At 36.3% G+C, this 15,870-nt stretch overlaps 1 protein-coding gene across 6 annotated transcripts in view; it reads left to right on the top strand.

Moving 5' to 3' along the window:
* RAPH1 (Ras association (RalGDS/AF-6) and pleckstrin homology domains 1) overlaps positions 1 to 15,870 on the top strand; it is a 102,038-nt gene that overhangs the window by 67,737 nt on the left and 18,431 nt on the right. For all 6 annotated transcript variants that reach the window (XM_045078599.1, XM_045078596.1, XM_045078600.1 and 3 more), the window contains 6 exons: positions 2,823 to 2,900; positions 3,355 to 3,514; positions 4,915 to 5,036; positions 6,415 to 6,480; positions 8,318 to 8,461; positions 9,494 to 9,604. In XM_045078599.1, coding sequence (XP_044934534.1) covers positions 2,823 to 2,900; positions 3,355 to 3,514; positions 4,915 to 5,036; positions 6,415 to 6,480; positions 8,318 to 8,461; positions 9,494 to 9,604 — 681 coding nt within the window. The remainder of the gene's footprint in view (positions 1 to 2,822; positions 2,901 to 3,354; positions 3,515 to 4,914; positions 5,037 to 6,414; positions 6,481 to 8,317; positions 8,462 to 9,493; positions 9,605 to 15,870) is intronic.

Below are 15,870 nucleotides of genomic sequence, written 5' to 3'. Positions count from 1 at the left end.
CAGCCCCTAGCAACCATAATCTTTTTACCATCTGCATAGTTTTGCCTTTTTCAGAACGTCATATTGTTGGAATCATACAGTAAGCAGCCTTTTCAGATTGGCTTCATTCACTTAGTGATGTGCATTTAAGTTTCCTCAGTGTCTTTCCATGGCTTGATCATTTCCTTTTAGCACTGAGTAATATTCCATTGTCTGGATGTAGCACAGTTTACCATTCAGCTCCTGAAGGCTCTCTGCGTTGCTTTTAAGTTTTAGCAATTAGGAGTAATGCTAGAAGCATCTGTGTGCAGATTTCTGGGTGGAGGGAAGTTTTCACCTCCTTTGGGTAGATCTTAAGGAGCTTGATGACTGGATCATATTGTAAGAGCATGTTTGTTTTATTAGAAACCACCAAACTATCTTCCAGTGTGGCTCTGTCGTTTTTCATTCCCACCGGCAATGTATGTGAGTTCTTGTTGATCCTCTATTTCACCAACATTTGATGTTTTCAATTTTTCGGATTTTGGCCATTTTAATAGGTTGTATAGTGATAGCTCGTTTTAATTTGATGTTCCCTAAAGATATATGATATTGAGCATCTTTTCATGGGCTTATTTGCTATCTGTATACCTTCTTTGGTGAGTTGTTTGTTCATGGCTTTTACCTGTTTTTTAAATGGGTAAATTTTTTTAAATGGCTAAATTAAATTTTAAGTTTCTTTGAATATTTTAGATAGTCTTTTATCAGATAAGTTTGATAAATTTCAAATATTTTCTCCTAGTCTATAGCTTTTTCAGCTACTCTTTTGAGTATTTTTCTCTTAAAAATATTCTTGGCTTGGGGGATTTTTTTTTAATTTCTGCTAAGAATAATTACAAGGCTATAAAAGAATTTAGCCTTTTAGAATTTCATGTTTATATTCCACATACACAAAGCATTGATTTTATGTATCAGTCTTTCCTTATCAGACTTCGAGATTTAAATTTGCCTTTCAGAGACATGAAGTAAAACTTGAAAATATGCCTTGATAAATTTTTCCTTTCTGTAACAGCCGTTCATACTAATACAAAGATGTGTCAAATGAGCCATGAGAAACAGAAGGTCATTATCCTATTGAGAAGACATTCATGAAGCTCCTGCTTCCCTTTTTCTCTTCAAAAACAACAACAACAACAAAAACAACAAAACAGTCAACTGGTTTCATGAAACCACTGGGAAATGATAGTATTCAAAATTCCTTTCTAGAGTAGTGCTATACTCATCAGAAACACCGGGTTTGGTAATTAAACTAACAATGATTTGTTTATCTAAAACGAATTATTCCAGAGACTGAGAGTTTTAATGACAGTAGCATAGTGATCTCATTTGTATAGCCTGCATTAAAAAGAAAAAAAATTATTTTACAATACACAGGCAACATATTTTATAATTATGTTATTTGTTTGCATAAAGGCGATACAATGATTTGATTTTTTAATCAAATGAATACATCTATAACAGTTTTAAGAATCAAGTCTTACCTTACCCCTTCCATTGTTAAAATAAAGTTCTTTGTTCTCTGTCTAATTGGGTTTACAGATAGTATTTCCACACCTTGGTTATGATGTTAATTCACTGGCTCCTCTCATTGAAAAGGATCCGATTTCTGGCAAACAAGCTCCACTGTCTTTCTAACTACTTACTGTTTTCTCATTCTATTCTACCGTAGTAACTACTAAGCTTGAAATGAAGGAAGATAGCTTAGAGTGTGAAACGGATGGCTTTTAATCATAATCCAGAGCAGATAAAAGTAGCTGATATAACTAGATCTTTCTTTTGTTTTAAGTCTTATGTTAAATATAGGAATATGTAAGATGGCAGTGTATATTTTCCTTAGATGTTTTCAAGAGTAATCAAAAACTTAGAGTTGGAAGGTAATCCTTCATACAAAGTGAAAATTTACTTATATGAGTTTTTCTCAACTGAAGATTAAGACTACAGTGTACAATGGCCTATTGCTGGAAAGTACAAGTAAGTACTGGTGTTACAATACTATATGTTATTTTAGGAAAAAGTAAATGGTTATAATTATAGTTCTTGATAATTTTATTACTATTTATAATCTAAATTTTATATAGAAGTTACTAGAAGTTAAATATTTGGAAAATTATATTTAGCATTTAAAAATTTCATCAGTGAATTAATAGAAACAAATTTGAGTTTACTAACATGAGACATTGATTATATTGTGTACTTTTCAAAGCAGAATGAAGCCCAGAGTATAATGCAGACTTCTCTCTTTGCATTAGTATATTGATAAGAACATACCTGTATTTTTTATTAAGGATTTTTTATGTGGTTGCAAAGAAATAAATTGACTTTTTTCTGCTGTTTGATGATGATCATACATTTTCAGTATAATAAAACAAAACACTGGTATGCAGAAGATTGCCCGTGCTTCAGAGGCAGGTATAAATTCTGAGTCGAGGGACTGCAGGTATGGCAAAGTGGAGGCCAGCACATAGCCCATTATACAGTCCCTTTTTCTCCGTTCTGAAATTCATCTGCTTCAGATTGACAGAATCAAACTCATTAATTTGCTATATCACAGATTTCTTTTTCTCTGGAAGATGGAATCTAGTCTTACTATAAGAGATCTTCAAGTCTGCATCTTAGAAATTTTCCTTTGCACTATGTCTGTTCTCACTTTGTGAATAGGGTTATTTTTTAAATGTGCTCTCTCTGTAAGTATCTGAAGTTATATTCCTGAAATTCAATACTGGCAACATCCTTAAGATAAAAAGACTTACCAGAAATTCTCATTGTTTCAGCATTAGTTTATCTGCAGTGCTTTGTGTTCACAGGAAGAACAGGCCGCAAAATTGAAAGCTGAGAAGATCAGAGTTGCCCTGGAGAAGATTAAAGAGGCACAAGTGAAAAAGGTGATATTTGGGCTTTTTCCTCATTTGGGATTTTTTTTTTTATCAGTTTTTATCAGATTTATAAAGATTTACCTTGTTTATATATCATATCTTGAAGATACAGAAAGATAGAGGGATATTTCTTCCTAATAATATTTTTCACTTAATGTTTTTTGTAGATAAAATGTTTAGAAAGAAATATCTTTCTGTTTTAAATTCTTTTAAAAAAGTAAAACAAAATTGTCTTATTATAATCTTAAACCCGTTGTTATACTTTCAGAAATGCTTTCCATTTGTTTAGATGTGTTATTTGATACCTAAATTTAGATGCAAGCATCTTTCTTGCATAATAAGATCATTTGTGTTTTAATTTATATTTAACTAAGAACATTGCTCAATGTTACTTGATATTAGAAGAAATTTCTAGAATGCCTAGTTTTTGGTTTGTATTTAATTTCCTTTTTACCTGTTATAGTTGGTGATTAGAGTCCACATGTCTGACGATAGTTCTAAAACAATGATGGTGGATGAGAGGCAGACAGTGAGACAAGTGCTGGATAACCTAATGGACAAATCCCACTGCGGTTATAGTTTAGACTGGTCGCTGGTAGAAACCATCTCTGAATTACAAATGGGTTAGTAATCTAATTGCTTCATTTACTTTTTAATTTCTATGCAATCCTAACAGTGTTCATGTTAACTAAAGCACTTTGAGTCATCTTTTTTGCCCCCCTATATATAGCCTTAGCTTTTTACATTATCTTTTTTTCCTCTTAAGTATTTTGAGATTTCTTTGGATACAAGATCATTTCCAGTTCACTTCAAATCTTCTTATGGCTGAAACAGTTTTTTTTTTTTTTTTTAAATAACGAAATACTTTTTCCCTTCAAATTACTGCATAGACAGACACATTTACTAAGACCATTTTGTTTATTCATATTTGTTCCAAATTTCTTTAACCAGCATTTGACTTTCAGGGAAAACATAAAACCTATGTTTTTTATTTTTAGCTAGATGTACTAAATCTTAAATTCCTGTGGTTTGTAGTTTAGCGTGGTATTCTCTAGTTTTAAAAATTCCTCATTTTTAATGCCATAATTGACTCTTAAAAGTTTCCTTATTATAATGTGTGATTATGGCGATTGTTATTTTATCAGGTATTGTTGATTCTGTAATCAATGTCAACTTTATATTTTATTTTAAAAAGTATTTGCATTGCTCTTAGTACCTATATATTTAAATATTTCACAGTGGTTTCCAGAGAAATAAAAATTTAATAACCCTTTTGTCTCAGAGCACACATATATAGCCCCCAGAAACTAAAACATGTTATTAGTTTATTAACACGTATAAAATGTATTCTAATAATACTCAAAACTATTCTTAGAGAATTAGAAAGGTTTGAGTTCAGAGACGTGGCATCATGACACACAGAAAACGTTTGAATACTAATTTTGGGAATATGTCTATGGCTGTAAGTTAAAGACCCATGTATATAATATTTCTCTACTCCCTTTTATGTAATTGGCTACAGTGTCTTTTTTCTTTTCTTAAGATTTTTATTTTTTTATTTTAGAGGGAGAGAGAGAGCAGGAGCTGGGGGAGAGGGAGGAGAGGAACCCGAGCTCGCTGGGCAGGGGCTGAAGGGAGGGGCTCAGTCCCAGGAGCCTGAGGTCATGACCTAAGTTGAAGGCAGATGGTTAACTTGCTGAGCAATCCGGGGCACCCCTGGTTTTTGGGTTTTTTCAGGGGTGGATGGGAAAAAGCTGAAGGCTGAGGAAGACCTAACAGAAAACCTAGATTTTAGTCCTAATTTTTCTATGTAGCAGTTGTGTGACTTTGCTAAAATCCATTAACACAGTGGGCACGTTTCCAGATTTGTAAATAGAGGGAAGACTGGATCATTTCTAAGGACTAAGAGCCAGAATGTCGAGTAAAATTCTGTGATTCTGCTTGGAATTACTTCACAAGGTTCAGGTCTTTGATGCAGCTCTGATGAATATTAACAAAATATTGATATTTTATCTTGGGACAGAGAGAATCTTTGAAGACCATGAAAACTTGGTTGAAAATCTTCTTAATTGGACAAGAGATAGCCAGAACAAGCTTATATTTATGGAACGTATAGAAAAATATGCACTTTTCAAGAACCCACAGGTGAGGCCAATATCTTACAGAGGTCATGATTTCTAAATATTCATCTTATATTAGTCTGTTACTTTTAAGTTAATAGAGCTAAAAAACTGGCAACCTCCTGGTTGGGGTGTTGCGGTTGCAAAACCCCATGGGAACATTTACTACTGCTGAGGTGGAAGGTCTGCTGGACCCCAGGTGTCAGACCTCAAAGAAATTACCCGCCACCCAGAGCCAGATGGCGTGAGCCCTTGGGGCAGCAGAAGTCACTCCAGGGAGTTAGCAGGTTTTTGCTTTTTGTAATCCAGCCTGTTGAACCCAGCTTTTTACTGGGTGAGCTTCTCATCCATCAAAGAAAAGTACTTACGTGTTTAAGTTCTCTACTTCCTCCATTTATCCAGTTGACACTTTAATATCTTTTTTTAATCTCAATAACCTTGATTATAAATGTTTCCACATTTAATATATGTTACCTTGATTTGTTTGGCATCTGTTTATTCCAGAATAATGTTTGAGTTAACAATTAGTAGTACACAAATATTTTATAAAAAATCAGTAGGTGAAAAAGTAGTATTAAAAAGTAGTAATGAAAGATAGTAGCAGTGTTAAAAATATTAAATATCCTTCAGACAGCTTAATCATGACATATCTTTACTGAATGATTTTAGTTAAGTAATACACATTTGGGAATATCAATAGACTTTTTTTTTAAGATTTTATTTATTTTATTAGAAGGCATGAGAGGGCAGAGATCAGAGGGAGAAGCAGACTCCCTACCGCGCAGGGAGCCTGATTTGGGACTCAGTCCCCGTATTCCAGGATCATGACCCAAGCCAAAAGCAGTTGCTTAACCAACTGAGCCACTAGGCACCCCTACCAATAGATTTTCTTATAGGTGATTGGAAAAGAGTATTTATTTTATAAAGCGCTAATTGTTAGAATTCAGATTTTAGTCAAGGCAAGCAAGTAATATTATGATAGTCTCAGAGAATTAGGGATTTCTTTTTTCAAAGCCAGAACATAAATTAAGTGTTCTGCATCTGGGTCAGTTAAGCTTAGCATATTTTAAGGAAATTTACCTTACTTATTGTGCTTAATTTATAAACTTTTCAGGTCCCTTCATTAGTTGTACATAACATTTGTCAGCTGTTGGATGTAGTATCATCTCAGGATTTGGGGGAGGTCAGTTTATGGAATAACTCAAGATAATGGCTAAAGTAAAGAGAAGCCAGCCTTAAGCATTTTAGCAATGATGCTCAGGCACAAGTTAATGTTCAAAGCAGTAATCCTGTCATTCTATAAAGGCAGACACAGTTGCCGTATCTCTAGAAGGAATCATATATGCACCTGTGCCAAGGGACACAAACCTGTGGATTTAACTTTCCTTTATTTATTTTTCCAGAATTATCTTCTGGGGAAAAAGGAAACTGCTGAGATGGCAGATAGAAACAAAGAAGTGCTGTTGGAGGTATGACTCTTCAGTTCCCCCACCCCCTTTTTTCCTGCACATTACATATTAAAATATTAAGTACCTTTTTTGAAGTCAAGTATGTCAATGCTATATATTCACAATTACACTTGGAACTAGAGAAGCCTATATTCCTCCATAGCCTGGGGGGAAGAGTTCAGCTGTGTGAATGTTAAACCACTGAAGAACCTCTTAAAACTGTTATTTTTATTAGGGAGGGCACGGATTGCATGGAACACTGGGAGTGGTGGAAAGACAATGAATACTGTTACGCTGAAAAGAAATAAACAAACAAACCAAAAAAAAAAAAAAACCCTATTATTTTGCCAAGTAATGTATTAGGGGACTAAGAAGAGTCATGAGCTGTTAGGGGCAGACAAGTGGGGGAAAGGGCTAGTCAATGAAGGACATGATTGTGGTGCTTTATTTGCTCACCCAAGAGAAGTTTGAATATACTAGTAATTACAAAGTATTTCAAGCTTTAATTTAAATAACCCAATTTAAAAAATCATAACCATTTAAATACATATTTACATCCCCTTATTTTAATAAACTAAATTCAAATATAATTCAGTTTTTAGCTTTTTGGCCTTTGCCGATTTTAGAGAACTAAAATCAAAGAAGGTAGTATGTTTGAAAACCAGAATAAATTCTTAGCAACAAGGCGATTAGGAAGATGAAGATCAGCACTCAACTTTTCATAGTGATAATAGCTACAGTTAAAAATCTTCTTTATTCTTGGTTTCTCTGTACTTTGGGAAAAGATAAGTTAATTTAGGCTCAAAATGTCCCATGTTAATATTTAATGAGGATTTCTGTTTTTTTTTTTTACCAACTATATGGTTGATTTTCAGTTACGTTTTTATCTTAGACGTTAGAATTCATAATTTTTTTTTTTTAAAGATTTTATTTATTTATTTGACAGAGAGAGATCACAAGTAGGCAGAGAGGCAGGCAGAGAGAGAGAGGAGGAAGCAGGTTCCCTGCTGAGCAGAGAGCCCGATGCGGGACTCGATCCCAGGACCCTGAGATCATGACCTGAGCCGAAGGCAGCGGCTTAACCCACTGAGCCACCCAGGCGCCCTAGAATTCATAATTTTGAGTTTTGTTTACATTCCTTTCAAATTAGTTTGGGGTTTTTTTGTTTTTTATTTTTGTTTTGTTTTTGGTTTTTTTGACAGCACCAGTAGGCAGAGAGGCGGGGGGGGGGGGGTGCGGGGAACCAGGCTCCCCGCCGAAGGAGAGGGCCCAATGCGGGGCTCTATTCCAGGACCCTGGGATCACGACCTTAGCCGAAGGCAGCGGCTTAACCCACTGAGCCACCCCGGTGCCCCCTTTCAAATTAGTTTTAAATATTTAGAAAATAAATGTCCTCTTTGTTTTAGAATCATGTAAATTGATAGTTTTAAATTGTGAGCGTTTACTCATTTAGCATGTTGCTTTTTTAAAAAAAAAATTTAGTTTGACAGCTAATCTAAATGTGTTGTTAATTTGGAGAATTAGTCCATGCTTTTGTTAACTCTGACACTAAATTTAGTGTTACTGTGCTCTGCAGATGCATTTAGACCCTGTTGTATGCAGCTCAGCTGACAACTCAACTCAGATTCTTCAAAACAGTGTTAGGGAAAAGTTCATAAGGACTGCCATAGTGGTTTCAAAATGGATTTATATGATGTTTAGAATACAGAGTTCTAATTGAGGCAATAGTAGCAGTGTAACCTTATTACCAAAGCCACTTCTGTGGTTTAATTATAGTATGAACTTCACAGGAATAAACACAATTTTTTTCTGAGGATCCAAAGATCGCATGTTTTTCCAAATCTTCTTCTTCTTTTAGGAATGTTTTTGTGGAAGTTCTGTAACTGTGCCAGAAATTGAAGGAGTCCTGTGGTTGAAAGATGATGGCAAAAAGTCCTGGAAAAAGCGTTATTTTCTCTTGCGAGCATCTGGTATCTACTATGTCCCTAAAGGAAAGGCAAAGGTGTGTCCCTGTGCTGACTTTTGAGCTTCCTCATTATGACAGTTGATTTTAATTTGTAGTTAAGTATGCCGACAAGATGAATCCAGGCACTGATTTATTTCAGTTCTTTTTTTGTTTCTCAAAGATTTTATTTACTTATTTGTCATAGAGTAAGAGAGAGAGCACATGGAGAGTGGCAGGCAGAGGGAGAAGCAGGCTCCCTCCTGAGCAAGGAGCCTGATGCGGAATTCCATCCAAGGACCTTGGGATCATGACCTGAGCCAAAGGCAGACACTTAACCAACTGAGCTACTCAGCTGTCCCTTGTTTCAACTCTTGTAGGACACACAGAATATTGCTTTGCTTTGTTTATTGATCTGTTATAAAGAAGAAGAAACCTGGAAGTGTTTGCTCTCTGGTCACTCATTGGGCCCATTTCAGTTCTCTTGGCACATTTGAAATCATGCTTTTATTTATTATTTTCAGAACTTCTGTCAGAGTAGTTTTGGCTTGTTACTGTTTGGGGAGCTTTCTGGGATTACAGGCATTTCCACTCTGCTTGGATAATAGCTCCTGCTGAGGGACCCCTTGGTAGAGGCCATTTCTGTGCTTGGCGGGACCTGCACTGTTTTAAGCGCTTTATAGCATCCTCTCCTCCAGGCTTTACCACCCTCCCAAGAGGCATATTTTGTTGCCTCTTTAAGGTGAGGAAGCCCTGACTTTAGAATCATTGTACTTGAGCTATCCATTATGAGCACTGAACTATATGATATTTTCTTATTTTTTTTCCAGAGTTCTACTATATTGTATTTAATATACTATATCATATTTAAAGTCTCCTTAAATGCCACCCTTTCCAAGCAAGTCTGTGTTCATTGTGAATGGCAGACAGTAAGTGAGAGGACTGCTTTTTTGTTGTATCCTGGGTTAAAGAAGGAACATTTTTAGAGAATCTCACTGTCTTGTCATCTGCCACTAGCAACTGTTACCAGGTATGATATTTGCTTGTTTATACATTATTGTTAATTCCGTCTTATGGGTATTTTTATCTTAGGTCTCTCGGGAACTGGTGTGCTTTCTCCAGCTGGATCATGTCAATGTTTATTACGGACAGGATTACAGGAACAAATACAAAGCACCTACAGATCATTGTCTGGTGCTCAAGGTAAACACATTTCCTTTTTAGGAATTTTAATTGATGTTAGGCATAGAGTGAGTTATTGCACATTTTAGAATAGTTTAGAATAGCTCTATCAAGTATACTGTTTTTGCTTTTTCTATAGGCTTTTAAAGGAATGGTGAAGAATGGTAAGGAAAAGAAGTATATGCTCACACCGCAGCTGACCTCTACCTAAATAGCGCTAATTAGATTTATGCTGATAAAGACAACGTTTTAAAATTCAAGATAATTATGGAGATGATTATATTTTTCTCATTGGCTCTGTTCTTGTCACCTCTTGGTAACTACTTAGGTCTCCATGTTTGTATCATGTCAGTTGGGTTTGGGGTTTTGAGGTGGAGTTTTTGATTGCTTTGATAAAAATAAAAATACCATTGTAATGGTGCCCCTTTATTAAATAATCCTTTTTTGGAGAATACCACTGTATCATTTAGGTTACAGCAGCAAATAATTTTCTAAAAGTCATTACAAAATAGCTTAATCTGGCAGTTTTGAAAATTAAGTCCAAGCTCCCCTAGGAATCCCAGACTTTGTCAAAGGGTCTGTGATGTCAAAATTATTATTCCAGTAATGCTGAGATGTTACTTGCCTTTTATACTCATTCTCTCAAAATTGTATAGTGGAGTTTCCTGGGAGATTACATGATATGATCATGATATCTTTGCTCTCTTGGGTAGTGGAAAAAATATTTGTATATTCTCATATTTTAAATTTTTCATAGTTGTAATCTTCATCAATAGTAAATATCAGTAGACATAGTAGATGTAAACCATATATGTGAAAGTTACTTGGTGTGGGGCATATCCTTATAACCCGAAGATAGCAAGAGTTGGTTACTTCGGTGGTTCAGGGTTGTCAGTAAGAAACCAAATTCTTTCCTTCTTTCCCTGCTCCATCTTCTTCGCGTCAGCTTGTCTTCAGACTGGCTCACCACACACTTGCAGGTGACCACTGCAGTGCTAGGCATCACATGGATGATGGATCCATGCGGTGGATTTAGCAAAATCCAGCAGAAGAGGAGGGACTGTTTCTCCCTATCTTTGTCTCTTTCCAGCAGAAGAGGAGGAACTGGTTCTCCCTGTACTTGTCCCGGGCCCTCCTCTTGAGAGTCATTGGCCTGAGTACATGCCCACTGTTTTTTTAAATTATTTTTTAAATTGAAGCATAATTAACATTGTAGTAGTTTCGGGTGTATGATGTAATTAATTCAACAATTTTTACATTTCTCAGGGCTCATCAAGATACATGTGTACCCTTCATCTGTTCTATTTCATCCTTTCCTCCACCCTCCCCACACCCCCACACCCCCACACCCCCACACCCCCACACCCCCACACCCCCACACCCTCACACCCCCACACCCCTCCACCCCTCCACCCCTCCACCCCTCCACCCCTCCACCCTGCCCTGGCTCATCACCAGTTCATTGTATTTAAGAGTGTAGTTTTGTTCTCTTTTTCTCCTTTCTTCATTTGCTTTGTTTCTTAAATTTCACAGATGAGTGAAATCATATGATTATTGTCTGACTGACTTATTTCACTTAGCATTATACATTCTAAGTTCATCTCTGTTGTTGCAAATGGCAAGATCCCCCTTTTTTTTTTTTAAGATTTTATTTATTTATTTGACAGACAGAGATCACAAGTAGGCAAAGAGGCAGGGTGGTGGTGGAGGGAAAGCAAGCTCCCTGCTGAGCAGAGTGTCCAATGCGGGACTCAATCCCAGGACCCTGGGATCATGACCCGAGCTGAAGGCAGCAGCTTAACTGACTGAGCCACCCAGGGCCCCGATCCCTTTTTTTTTTAATGGCTGAGTAATACTGGTGTGTGTGTGTGTGTGTGTGTGTGTGTATCACATCTTTATCCATTCATCTATCAGTGGACATTTGGGTTGTCTCCATAATTTGGCTATTGTAAATAATGCTACAGTAAACATAAGGGTGCATATATCTTTTTGAATTAGTGTTTTTGTTTTCTTTGGGTAAATACCCAGTAGTGGAATTACTGGATCATATGGTAATTTTTAATTTGGGGGGAACTTCCATACTGTTTAGCATAGTGGCTGCACCAGCTTGCACTCCTACCAGCAGCACACAATGGTTCCTTTTTTTCTATGTCCTCGCCCACACTTTTTATCTTTTGTTTTTCGTTTTAGCCATTCTGACAAGTGTAAAGTGACATCTCATTGTGGCTTTCATTTGCATTTCCCTGATGATAAATGATGTTGAGCATCATCTCATGTGTCTGTTGGCCATCTGTATGTCTTCTATGGAAAAATTCTCTTCTGATCTTCTGCTCATTTTTTGATCAGATTATTTTTGGAGGTTGAGTTTTATAAGTTCTTTATATATTTTGGATTTAACCCCTTAATGGACACATTGGCAAATATCTTCTTCTATTCAGTAGGTTGCCTTTATGTTTTGTTGATGATTTCTTTTGCTGTGCAAAAGCTTTTTATATAGATGCAATCCCAATAATTTATTTTTTATTTTTCCTTGCCTGAGAAGACATATTCAAAAATATGTTGTTAGGGTGATGTCCAAGAGATTATTGCCTGTTTTAGGAGTTTTATGGTTTTATGTCTCACTTTTAAGTCTTTAATCCATTTTTAGTTTATTTTTGTGGATGGTTTCATCCTTTACATGTAGCTGTCCAATTCTTCCAGGAAGCATCATTTGTTGAAGAGACTGTATTTTCCCCATTATATATTCTTGCCTTTTTTGGGCGTAATTGACCATACAAGCATGGGTTTATTTCTGAACTCTCTATTGTGTTCCGTTGATCTCTATGTCTTTTTTGGTGCCAGTACCATGCTGTTTTGATGGTTACAGCTTTGTAGTATATCTTCAAATCTGGGATTATGATACTCCCCAGCTTTGTTCTTCTTTTTTTAGACTGCTTTGGCTATTTGGGATCTTCTGTGGTTTCTACAAATTTTAGTAGTATTTGTCGTAGTTGTATGAAAATGCTATTAGTATTTTGATAGGGATTGCATTAAAGCTGTAGATTGTGTTGACTAGTACGGGCATTTTAATATCTGTTCTTCTAGTCCATGAGCAAGGGATGTCTTTCCATTTCTTTGTGTCATATTTCATTTCTTTCATTAGTGTTCTCCGGTCTTTCACCTCCTTGGTTAAGTTTATTCAAGTGTTTTTGGCTTAGCCTAGTTAGAATTCATACCCTGACATACGGGGTAGAAGGACATCCAAACAAAATTGGGCTCTTTTAAGAAAAAGTAGGGAAGAGAGGATAGGTGTGAGGAAGGCAACCAGCAGTGTGTTTTACAGCCAAAATTAATTATGACCACTGACTGTTATTTAATGCCTTCTGCAACTCCTAGAATTCTTAGGTTAAGAGTATTTTTATTCTAAGGGGGTTTTGTTTGTTGGCTTATATAATAATTTATGGATTTCATATTTGCTTTTAGTGAAATAGGTTAAGCTAAATTTGTATATTCATATTGCCTACTTATGTTTAGAAATATTCAAGTATTGAAATAAACCATACCACTGGGCACAAATAGTAGTAAAAATAATGGCTATCATTTATTGAAGAACTCTAGGGTGGCAGACACTGCACTAGAAGCACTAGGCACATCATTGTCACAGATCTGTTCTAGAGTCCCTATTTTTCAGGTGGAAACTGAGGTTCAGAGAGATTAATGTTCCTGATGCCACACAAGTATTGATATATTTTTCCTGAAAAGTCTTTACCAGATTTTACCTATGTAAGTGTTTTTATTCTTGTGCATATGAGTTCTAACAAACCAAAAAATGCTACCATACAAGATCTGTGCAAATGTAAATATTTATAGAGTTTGATCCTATTTATCAGCTTTGGGCTATAACAACTGAGTCTGAGTTCTTCCAGTAACATGCAGGATACAGGAAATAGATGCTCCTCATGAAATATGACAGTGAGGGAATAAATAGGGTATATGTTATCTATTATTTGAAAGAGGTATGTGCTCGTTGCACACATCTGTATGCATATGTATGCATGTATATAAGTTTCTTAAAGGAAACCTGCGTTTTTATAATACATATACCACAGTAATTGTTGGAATACAGCTTAACTTAGCCATGTCTAGATTTTCATTCCTGAAGAAATGGAACAAAGTAATTTATTTTAGTATCTTAGGTAAGAAGGAAAAAGTGATTAGAGTTTAGAGGTAGAATATGAACATGAACTTTTCAAACAGTGTTATTAAAAGAAAGATGTTGTATATGATAATGGTAGAATAGGTTGGAGTGAAAAAAAAAAAAAAGAATAGGTTGGAGTGTTACATATTTTGTTTTTTAACTTCTTGGATCTTAGTGAGAGAATTTTCAAGCCTATTTGTGTTCCCAAAGCAATAAGTGGGTAGTATATATTCAGAGGTTTGCCTTTGGCACTTGGACTGTGATTTTAGAGCATTGCTTTTAGAGTTTTAAGAATTATCTCAGTCTAATTTTTGGCATAAACAGAAAAAAGTAATCTGATAGCACAATAGTAATCTGGAATTTCTTACTGTATTCTTAGATTTTTTTTAATTCTCAAGTTTTTTTATCTTTTATCAGAGAATGCAGACTTTCCAAATCCATGTCATTTTAAAAATGAAATAATGACCTTTCTTTCTCCCCCCTCCCCGCCTTTGGTGGGCCCCTTTATTTTTTTTCTTTTATTATTTCTTTTCAGCATAACAGCATTCATTGTTTTTGCACCACACCCAGTGCTCCATGCAATCCGTGCCCTCTCTAATACCCACCACCTGGTTCTCCCAACCTCCCACCCGCCCCTTCAAAAACCCTCAGATCGTTTTTCAGAGTCCATAGTCTCTCGTGGTTCACCTCCCCTTCTAATTTCCCTCAACTCCCTTCTCCTCTCCATCTCCCCTTGTCCTCCATGCTATTTGTTATGCTCCAGAAATAAGTGAAACCATATGATAATTGACTCTCTGCTTGGCTTATTTCACTCAACACAATCTCTTCCAGTCCCATCCATGTTGCTACAAAAGTTGGGTATTCATCCTTTCTGATGGAGGCATAATACTCCATAGTGTATATGGGCCACATCTTCCTTATCCATTCGTCTGTTGAAGGGCATCTTGGTTCTTTCCACAGTTTGGCGACTGTGGACATTGCTGCTATAAATTTGGGGTACAGATGGCCCTTCTTTTCACTACATCTGTATCTTTGGGGTAAATACCCAGTAGTGCAATGCAGGGTCATAGGGAAGCTCTGTTTTTAATTTCTTGAGGACTCTCCACACTCTTTTCCAAAGTGGCTGTACCAACTTGCATTCCCACCAACAGTATAAGAGCGTTCCCCTTTCTTCACATCGTCTCCAGCACATGTTGTTTCCTGTCTTGCTAATTTTGGCCATTCTAACAGGTGTAAGGTGATGTCTCAATGTGGTTTTAATTTGAATCTCCCTGATGGCTAGTGATGATGAACATTTTTTCATGTGTCTGATAGCCATTTGTATGTCTTCATTGGAGAAGTGTCTGTCCATATCTTCTGCCCATTTTTTTATATGATTATCTGTTTTGTATGTGTTGAGTTTGAGGAGTTCTTTATAGATCCTGGATATCAACCTTTTGTCTGTACTGTCCTTTGCAAATATCTTCTCCCATTCCGTGGGTTGACTCTTTGTTTTGTTGACTGTCTCCTTTGCTGTGCAGAAGCTTTTGATCTTAATGAAGTCCCAAAAGGTCATCTTCGCTTTTGTTTCCTTTGCCTTTGGAGACATACCTTTAAAGAAGTTGCTGTGGCTGATATCGAAGAGGTTACTGCCTATGTTCTCCTCTAGGATTCTGATGGATTCCTGTCTCACGTTGAGGTCTTTTATCCACTTTGAGTTTATCTTTGTGTACGGTGTAAGAGAATGGTCAAGTTTCATTCTTCTACATATAGCTGTCCAGCTTTCCCAGCACCATTTATTGAAGAGACATGACCTTTCTTCCTTAAAAGCTATTCATTTGTTAAGGGGGGAACAGTTTGATTATATTTTCTCTTTGGAATCTTTAAGAATCTAAATGTTAAGCTTCTCATTTTTGGCAAAGAATGTCTCCTTCATACTTGCTCTTAGCTCTTGTGTGAATTTTAATTTTTTTAAAGATTTTATTTATTTATTAGACCACAAGAGGGGGGAAGGGGCAGGGAGAGGGACAAGCAGACTCCCCACTGAGCAGGGAGCCCGACTCAACTTGGGCTCTGTCCCAGGACCCTGGGGTCATGACCTGAACCAGAGGCGGATACTTACCCCACTTGA

This window comes from Mustela putorius, unplaced genomic scaffold (genome assembly GCF_011764305.1).
Source record: "Mustela putorius furo isolate JIRA1106 unplaced genomic scaffold, ASM1176430v1.1 tig00000275_pilon_pilon_pilon, whole genome shotgun sequence".
Taxonomy (NCBI): domain Eukaryota; kingdom Metazoa; phylum Chordata; class Mammalia; order Carnivora; family Mustelidae; genus Mustela; species Mustela putorius.
This window is presented reverse-complemented; position numbering and strand designations above follow the sequence as displayed.